A 9,345-nucleotide genomic window follows, 5' to 3' on the forward strand; every position below is an offset into this window, starting at 1 on the left:
CCTGGGTGAAGAGGCTGCCCCAAGGACGCTGCAGGGGGATCTGGAGAATGCTGTGGACTCTGGACTCAGGTTGCCCGGAGCACAAGGGCTGCCCCAGGCCCGAGCTGGGACCTCCCTTCTCATTTCCCTTTCCTGAGGAGCATACTTCCTCCTATCACTGTCTCTCTTCTCTTCACAGTGCCCATTTCCTCAGCATGCTCTGGATCCCATTGCTTCACAGTTCGACAGAAGACCCGTCCCCAACTTCAAGTATTGCTGGCTGCCGGATGCTAAGTGTGTGTCCTTTCCTGTGCCATGCTTGAGCCCTGAAAGTTACCTCTGTTCCAGAGTGGAAGGACTGTAACCTCTTGAAAAAATGACTGAGATTCTGGACACAGACACTGTGCTTTGGGGAGAGAAGTCCCTTGCCTCCCTATGAGTAGGGCTTACTGGGGGGGGGGGGGCTGGGATGGGGCAGGGAGATCTTAGGAATCAAGCCTCTGCTTCAGGGTTTTTTCTGTCTGCCCCACAACAATGAGATTAAATTTATCACAGCTTGTTCAGCCTCTAGCACATAAATGTATCCACACTTCTACCTTGGGGCTCAGACAGGTTGAGGCAGGCACCAGGAGGATAGAGGCTAGACCTAACACAGACCTCTGCTCTCCTCCTGCCACCTTTCCCAGGAGGTCAGGCAAGCCTTGGCTCTGGCAGTACCCCGGTTTGTTGCGATACAGGTGCATCCTGAAAATGAGCTGGATGTGACCCACGGGAGACTCTTCTGAGCCACTGGAAGCTGGAGCTGATAGAGCAAGTGTCACAGATAGCCTCTCTGATGAGCAGCGGACAACATCTGCCCGGTGGTGATGGTGCATGCCCTGGGGAGGCGGCTGTCAGCTGCGTCCCTCTCCATCCTGGTCTCTGGCACCTACCGTGCCTGGACTGTGTTTCTGCACACCCCCCTTCTCTTTCTGCCTGAGTGGCAGAGCTGACTGGGCCGAGGCGGAGCCTGACCTCACTGTGAACCCACAGGAAGTGAGGGGCTCCCGCAAGCCCACTCCCTATCAGCTTTTGGAACCCGCAAGTGTCTGATGTGTTCTTGTGACCAAGGATTTATACATAGCTCTACCAACACATGGGGGAATCCTGGAACAGGATTAAACTATCCATCGTAGATTGTGCTGAAGATACTTGTGATGCAGACAAATCATTCTTTTACTAGAAGCCAAACTCAAAATTGGAAGTTTTCAGCATTCCTTAGATTATATGTAACACTGGAGATAATCAGTGATTTTGTGTGTTCTATGGTTTATTAGTTTAAGTCCTGTCCTTTTGCAGTAAGTTCCAATTTGCTTTCACCTTGGTATTAAAGTGTATGAGGGTCAGACACTATGCTGGGCACTTAATGCAATGATTCTGCCGAATCATTGTGAAGCAGATACTATTGTTGCCCATTTCACTGATGAGTGAACTGAGGCATGTGAGCATTAAGACCCTGCCCTGGGGGCCAGGGATTTAGCTCAGTGGTTTTCCCCCCCTGCTGCACAAGCGCCAAGGACCTGAGTTCGATCCCCAGTACCAAAAAAAAAAAAAAGACCCTGCCCTGGGTCACACAGCAAGGATGAGTGACCCCCTACTCCCATATTCCTAACCATGGCTCTACTTTCCTAACTTGCTCTCCAGTTCTCGCTGAAGTTCCTTGCATTCACTGTTGCATGTAATCTCATTTGTGGGGGCCAGACTGAGATGGGGTGCTCATGCCAGGAACTCAGGGGCAGATCAGCAATCAGAGCAGAGCGCAAACATGTAAACTGGATAGAAAAATCAGGGGGATAAGATTAAAAGCAGTTCCATGAGTCAGTTCTATTCTTCACTAAAATATGATGCACTGTTCCAAAGCATGAATAATTTTGTGATGATAAAAATAACATTTTTAAGTACTAAAAATTAAGATGATAATAAGAGTAGAAGACAGAACAAATCATTCACAACTTACTTAAATTCGTTGCTTATTTGGGATGAGAGAACAACATAAATTTGAGATTACGTACAATCAAAGCAGAATTCTAAAACATTAAGAGTTACTGGTCAAACACTTGTGGATTTTTCTACCGAAAAGTGATCTGGTTTTTTTAATAAATAAAAGACCACCTCCTCCCTTTCTGCCTTACGAGAGGGTAACATTCTAGAATAGCAAAGATTTTAAGAGATACATCAAATACATGCAAAGTGTAGACCTTCTTTGGATTCTGATTAGAAAAACCAACTTTAAAAAAAAGAAAAACCAACTGTATAATGGATATATGGGACAATGTGAAAATTTTGATCACAGGTGGTACACCATGTGTTTGTTGATATGAAGGAATTACTGCAGTTTCATGGTGTGTTAATGATACTGTTGATACACATAATTGGCAGAGCAAAATGCAACTTTATAATTTTATTTTTTATTAGTGTAAGTTTTATTAGTGTGTGTATAATACATAATAGTTATATTTGTTTTAGGGAATTGGTATATAGTTATTATGTGTGTGTGTGCATATATATTTATATTATGTGCGTCTGTGTATATATATATATAATTTCTTGATCATATTAGATTCTTTACCTCCCCCCACTCATCCCCCTTCTTCTGATCCTCTTCCCCTTATTCAAAAAGCCTGCCTCTCAGTTTTCTACCGTCTTTCTTTTTTACTCTTTAATTAATTTATAACCTTTCCTTTAGAGACGAGCACTTTTTAAAACTTCCTCAGGCTAGGGCATAAATGCTACCTGCTCCTTTCCTCACCCCAGATGAACGGACAGATTATGCAGGACCTGGCACCAGGAGGTCAAAGTGCTATTTCCTTCCTGCAAAGAAGCAGAAGAGGGCTGGGAGGGATGAAGAAAACGGGGAGCTGTCTCTTGACTCTTTGTATTCCCTCATCCCTCTCTTCCTCACTATAAAGGACCCTTGCACACCTGGATGCAGTGAGATGGTGATCTGTGGTGGTCTGAGCCCCTCCATCTCCTCCAAGCTAGCTTTGAATAAAGCCTTTTTTTCCTTTCTCCAAAAATGGCCTTCTGTGGTTCATCTGGGAGACACAAGCAAAGGACCAGATCTATGGCCTGAGCAATGGGTAACAATGTCTTCATGGTATGTATAAATCACCCACAGATGAAATTAGGCAATGTCTGATTCACTTTAGAATATTTCAAGAGCTGAGGGGGGGCTTTTGCTGAAACAAGGTGGGCCCTGAGTTGATACTTGGTGGAACTGGCTAACAGGTCCATGGAGACTCATATTCATTTGTCCACTTTTGTACACGTTTGAAACTTTCCACTAAACCAAGAGAGCAGGGCAAGGGGTCAGACTGAGCAGGCAGTGGTCACCACTCCTGCAGTCATACTGCTGATCCCAAACACTGGTCAGAGGTAGGTGATAGCACTGAGTCTTCCCCATCAGGACTGCTTGCGGTTTGCTTAGAGCAATTCTACAAGTACAGATCTTCTGGCTGCAGATGGCCTGGGCTAGAAAGGGAAATGGATACCTCCCTGCAGGTCTTTTCCAGCACGTGCTGGGACTGGAGACAAGAAAGCATTTGGGAGTCAAGAGAAAGCCAGTTTGGCAATCCTGTCTCTATATCTGCTGTGAGCTAGTGTGGAGGAATAGGTGGGTGGGAGGGAATCAGCAAAGCAGTGCTTGCTCACTTAGAAAGAGACACTGGGACGAGCCTGCATCCCTCTGTGGTAAATTGGAAATCTATTACTATAAAGCACAAAATGTTGGTAGAAAGAGATACAGTTATCTTCAGTCTGACATCCCCACTAGATGGGAAGGCTCTTGTTGGAAGGCAGTGGTTGGCTGCTGGTGTCCTTACATTTTCTGGCCCTTATCTCTTCCTCTTCTAGCTTTTTACAGGCTGCTTGGGAGAGAAAGCAAGATCCTAATTTATGCAAATAAACAGCTGAATTGCTTAATTAGAAACAAGTCAAGTCCTTGAAAACAAACAATAACTGTGATTAAGTTCAGGATCTTTGAGCAGGAGACATACCTCTGTTAATGGTGCATATCTAGATGTCCCTGCAAAGCCTCATGTGCTCATAGGTGGGGCCTTGGGGAGGTGATTGGCTTATGGGGGTATGGCATGGAAGAGTCTATCTCCCTCCCTCCTCCCTTGATCTCTCCTGTCTCCTGTCACCATGTCATGAGCTCTTTCTCCTCTGCCATGCCCCCCTGCCATGGCACCCTGCCTTGGAGCCAACTGACTCTACAAACTGTGAGACAAAATAAACCTTTCCTCCTTTAAATTGTGGGTGTATCTCAGCAGCAAGGAGAAAGTAACTAAGACACTCAGATACTCTAGATTCCCTAAGAAAATCCCAGGGATACTTTTTTTTGTTTAAACTTGAAAATATTCTTTGAGTCATGTAAGAATCTTTCAAGTAGGAGGTGTACTTGGATGTACACCTTCTTGAAGGATGTAGGGTACTTGTAAAAATACAGATTCTGCTGAGTATAACAGCAAAGCCCTGTAATCCCAGCACTCTGGGAGACTGAAGCAGGAGACTGGCAAGTCTGAGTTCATCCTGGGCAACTTAGTGAGATCCTGTCTCAAAATAAAAAAAGGGCTGGAAATGTAGCTTAGTGCAAAGGCACTTAGTGCAAAGGTTCAATTCTCAGTGCCACAAAAATCCAGATTTCTTGGCCAAAAGGTACATGAAAAGATGCTCAATGCCCATAGCCACCAGGGGAATGCAGAGCAAACCATGAGACATCATTTCATACTTAATAGGTTAATTACAATAAAACAAACATGTAATAACTAGTGTTGGTGAGAATGTGAAGTTGGAACCCTCACACATGGCTGCAGAAACGTGACATGGTTCAGTGGCTGTTTCTTAAAGGATAGAACACACGACACAGCAGTTCCACTCCTACCTATTAGATACACTAAAGAGAAATGAAAACAGATGTCCACATAAAAACTGGTACAAATATTTATAGCAGCCTTATATTATTCACACTAGCCAAACAGTGGAAACTACCCAAATGTCAATCTACCAACAAATGGATAAACAAAATACGATATATTCATGCAAGGAAATGCTAATTGACCACAAAAAGAAATGAAGTACTGACATGCTACAACATGAATGAAGCTTGAAAACATTATATTAAGTGAAAGAAAGACGTCTGTGGGCTGAGTTCATGAAAAATTTGAATATAAGCTGCTTGCAAATATTGCCGTTTAATTATTTTTAAGAACACACTACCACCCAAAAGTATTACTGATAAAGTGATTCCAAATACCATATCCCTTGGGCAGGGACAGCAAACCTAAGACTGTTTGCAGGTACAGCAACTCGTGGGCACTGAGGACATCTATCTGCCCACCCAACTGGCCAGCTTAGCATATGCGCCTTCCAGGCCACTGACCATCCATCCCTCAGATCACGTGCCCTTGGGCCTTGCAGATCTGCTCACCATTCTCCTGAGTTTGGGGTCCATCAGGTCGGTGTTCTGAAGCCTTTAGCACTGCCCCAACATCCAAGGAATCTGGAAGAGGAAGTGCCTCCAAAATGATGAGGGGGTCTCATTAAATATTTCTCGGTGCCCGGACCCTCCCCATCCCCGGAAGGAAGATGAGGCTGAAACAGTGAATCCATTCATATCGGAAAACAAAGATGCTTCATTTAGTCTGACCGCTGAGGAAGAAACAATGTTTCATAATGCACAGATTGCAGGATGAGGTAGTGGCCAGAAAGTCATCTGATGCTCCTAGAGGCCAGAGGCCAGGTCAGGCTGCAGCTCCCTGGGTGCTTCACTGGGGGTAGGAGATAGCACTTTCAAAACAGAACAGTAGATATGCTTGACAGAGGCCAGTAGAAGAAGCTGAACTGAGGCCATGCAGCCACCATTTCCGGTGACCATATTGCTTTGTTTTGCTCTGGGCTCTTGGGGTGGAGCATCATAGGTAGTGTGTTCTTTTTCTAGGTAGGGCTGCTGTAACATAGTACTGCAGAGGAGGAGGTGTAGATGGAAGAAATATGTACTTCCAAGTCCCAAACCCAGGTGTGAGCAGTCTGGCTTCTTTCTGAGACTGGGAAGAGCCTGACACTGGCCTCTCCCCGATTCTGGTAGTTGCTGATGACTCTTGCTGTCCAGAAGCATCATCCTAGTCTCTGCCTTTATTTTCATATAGCACTCTGTGTGTGTGTGTGTGTGTGTGTGTGTGTGTGTGTGTGTGTGTCCAAATTTCCCTTTCTTATGAGGACACCAGTGATACTGGATTAAAACTTACTCTACTCGATTGAAATAACGGCATTTGCACCAGCCATGGTGGTACATACCTGTAATCCCAGAACTCTGGAGGCTGAGGCAGGAGGATTGCAAGTTTAAGGCCAGCTTGGACTATATAGCAGGACCTTGTCTCAATAAATAACAAATAAAAATGTATTAACAATTACTCTATTTCTAAATCAAGTCACAGTTGAGGTCTTGGTTTTAGGACACATGAATGAAGGGACACATCCTGCTATGAGTCCCCCAGTTACATAAACAGGGTCACAGCTTTCCAAAATCCACATGGATAGCTGTGAGCCCTGGGTGGGAAAGCCTCCCCAGAGGATACTGAGTGCCTCCTGGCTGGCACATGCCTGCTGAGTTCAGACCCTTCTGGGATGGTGCCTGAGTCTCAGCATCTCTCACTGGCTTCCAGACTTTAAGTGCAGGAGACTTAGCTAGAAACTTCTGCTCTAGTTTCTTTCAGGTAAAGAAGCTGAGACCAAATGCTGGGCAATCCGCCCAGCTCCCCTTTATGGTGCATATCTGGATGTCCCACCAAACCCTTATGCGCTCAGGGACAGGGGCTAGTGGAAGGTCATTGGACTATGGATGTCTTCGTTACTTTTCTTGTTGCTGAGACAAAATACCCAGCACCCACAAGTTAAAGGAGGAGAGGTTTATTTCAGCTCACGTTTCGGTCCATAATCAGCTGGTTCCAAGGCCAGGTAGCATGGCAGAGGGGCATTGCAGAGAGGAGAAATGGTTCGTGGTAAAGCGGCCGGGAGACAGCAAAGCAGCAAGCAGCTTTCTCTCTCTCCCTTTATATTCCGACCAGGCTACAAGCCCGGGTGCAGCTGCCATCGATTGGTGCCACCTGCACCCAGGATGGGGCTTCCTTTACCCACACCTGGAACAGCTTTAAACCAATTTAGTTATCATACATGCTTAATCCCCAAACCTAGATCTAGCTACCTCCAAAAAGCTCCACCTATGAGCACATGAGGCTTTGGAGGGCCATCTAGATACAAGCCATAACAATGAGGGTGCTATACTCGGCTTGGCATTGGGAGGCAGGGTCTAGCTGGAAGAGGTGGGTCACTGGCAGTGTGACCTAGAAGGGGGGTTTGTCTCTTCCCCAGGCTCCTTCCTTCTCTCTCTGCTTTCTGGCTACCATGAGCTTCTCCTCCGCCATGCCCCTCTACCATGCTGCCCTGCCTTGAAGCCAGAAAATTATGGACTCTACAAAATTATGAGGCAAAACAAACCACTCCTTTAATTTGTGGGTGTTGTGTATTATGTCCCCGCTACAAGAACATGACTAAGATACTGTGTGATCCAGCATCCCTTCTGGGAGTTGGTCCCCTGGACATGCCCCGCAGTGTTCTGGAGAAAACAGGACATCAGGGCATCTCAGCACCTTTGCACCAGGAGTCTGGGGGCTTCCCTGTGTTGCCTGGGGTTCTAGTCAGCAAACTGGGGACAAGCCTGGGGCAGTGGCCAGGCCAGCTGCCTTCCCTCACCAGCCTCACCATGGAGGAACAAGTCTTCCCCAGCTGTATTTCTGGCCTTTTCTGCTGACTGTGAAGTATAGGATGGAGCATCTCACCTCACCCTTCCTGACCTCTCCACTTCTGGGCTGAGCTCCTCAAAGCTCCAGCCAGCACAGTGACTCCAGGGAATAGGGTCTGGACCTTCTCCTAAGTCCCTAATTGCTTTAAAGTCACCCCAAATCCTGGCGGCTGGAAATAAGGGCCAGACCAATGGGCAGCAGTCCTGGCACGAGACAAGCTTTTGCTTTCCCCAAATAACCCCTCCCCTCAGAGAAAGCTTCTGCCCTGGAACTGTTACTGAACACTGGCCATTTCATTAACATTGAATCCAGCGTTATCATTTAACTAGGTAGTTAAAGTGCAAAGATTCCTGAGCAAGCACAAGGTTTGGGTCACTCAAGAGTGTAAAACGATTGATGTCAGACTTTTTCCCCCCAGAAATATGCCTCTGGGAAAGGACTAGTGTGGGGGGCACTCAGGAGGGAGGAGGATTCTCTGGATCCTAAAGTTACGGAGGTGATTCCAGGGCAGAGGGGGACACAGGGAATGCAGGTACTAAAGAAATGGGTCACCAGGCCTGAAAAAGCAACCTCCAGTATCACCATTCAATTCTATTAAGTGCCTCGTATGAGAGGCTCTACCCAAGTTCTGACCTATGAGTCAAAATAGCAAAGTGAACAAAGTATGTATAAACTTTATAATGAATAAGGCTGACATTTAAAAATGTACAGTGCTTTCACTACTGATTCTTGGCTTTAGGCAGCCACAGAGGAACTAAGTAGAACAAGCTCCTTGTGCAGTTTCCCGCCAATGACAGCTCTTGCAGTCTGTGCTCCCAGGCATCTTGCCCAGTTCATGGTGGCCGGCAGCACTCAGATGCCAACAGCTTGCCTTGCCATCCTCCTTGGGAAGCTTCATAATGGAGTACCGTAAGCAAGATGTCTTCCTGTGCAGTCTTCTGGAGGGCAGATTTCCATCAAATTCTGTCAGTGCTACCCACCACGGCTTCTGTGCTGGGAGCTGGGCTATGGCCATACTCTCACCAGCAAGGTCTTTTTGCTGCCTCGGTTCAGGCTCTTATTTTGAGTGTACAATCTCAGTAGTGTCTGCTTCCCGTATCTGCTTTCACCTCTTGGATTCCATATGTATGACTATAAATTCCATTTTCAATCTTAAGGCTGTTAATGAAATCATTCCTGTGTCTTGTGTCTATAAGAAGACATGCTTCATGGAGACTCCCTGGCCTATGCCACGCAGGGTACTCTGGCATGAGAACTGCTCGCAATGGGCTCAGGACCAGCTCATGACCACAAGACACAGGAGCTACTGTTGAGGTTTCTGGGGGAAGACCCTGTAATTCTTTTTGCAAGACTGGAGGCTGAAAGAATGGTCCTGGCGAGATGGAGCACTGAGCACTGCTAACAGCTTTTCCAGCTCTGCTGGAAGCCAGATACACATTTGTCTTCTTTTCTACAGTTTTCACTTTAAAATCAGAGACTTATACAAAGTTGCAGAAGTAGTTGAATCTCTACCTACATTTCACCCAGT

At 46.2% G+C, this 9,345-nt stretch overlaps 1 protein-coding gene and 1 long non-coding RNA gene across 3 annotated transcripts in view; one reads left to right on the top strand and one right to left on the bottom strand.

Moving 5' to 3' along the window:
• The window catches only part of LOC106010822 (uncharacterized), a 58,898-nt gene extending 58,356 nt beyond the window's left edge, over positions 1 to 542 (top strand). Inside the window, exon 3 of the long non-coding RNA XR_001184542.3 lies at positions 179 to 542. This is a non-coding gene — a long non-coding RNA (uncharacterized LOC106010822). The remainder of the gene's footprint in view (positions 1 to 178) is intronic.
• Positions 1 to 5,619, bottom strand: part of Cndp1 (carnosine dipeptidase 1) — a 57,890-nt gene extending 52,271 nt beyond the window's left edge. For both annotated transcript variants that reach the window (XM_021242154.2, XM_004861945.4), the window contains exon 1: positions 5,447 to 5,619. Coding sequence is in view for 1 of the 2 variants with exons in the window: in XM_004861945.4 (XP_004862002.3) it covers positions 5,447 to 5,470 (24 nt within the window). In the remaining variant the exon portion in view is untranslated. The remainder of the gene's footprint in view (positions 1 to 5,446) is intronic.
• Between the last annotated feature and the right edge of the window lie 3,726 nt (positions 5,620 to 9,345).

The sequence above is a fragment of the Heterocephalus glaber genome, unplaced genomic scaffold, assembly GCF_053883595.1.
Source record: "Heterocephalus glaber isolate CG9 unplaced genomic scaffold, H.glaber_assembly_v1.0 deba00000331, whole genome shotgun sequence".
Lineage (NCBI taxonomy): Eukaryota > Metazoa > Chordata > Mammalia > Rodentia > Bathyergidae > Heterocephalus > Heterocephalus glaber.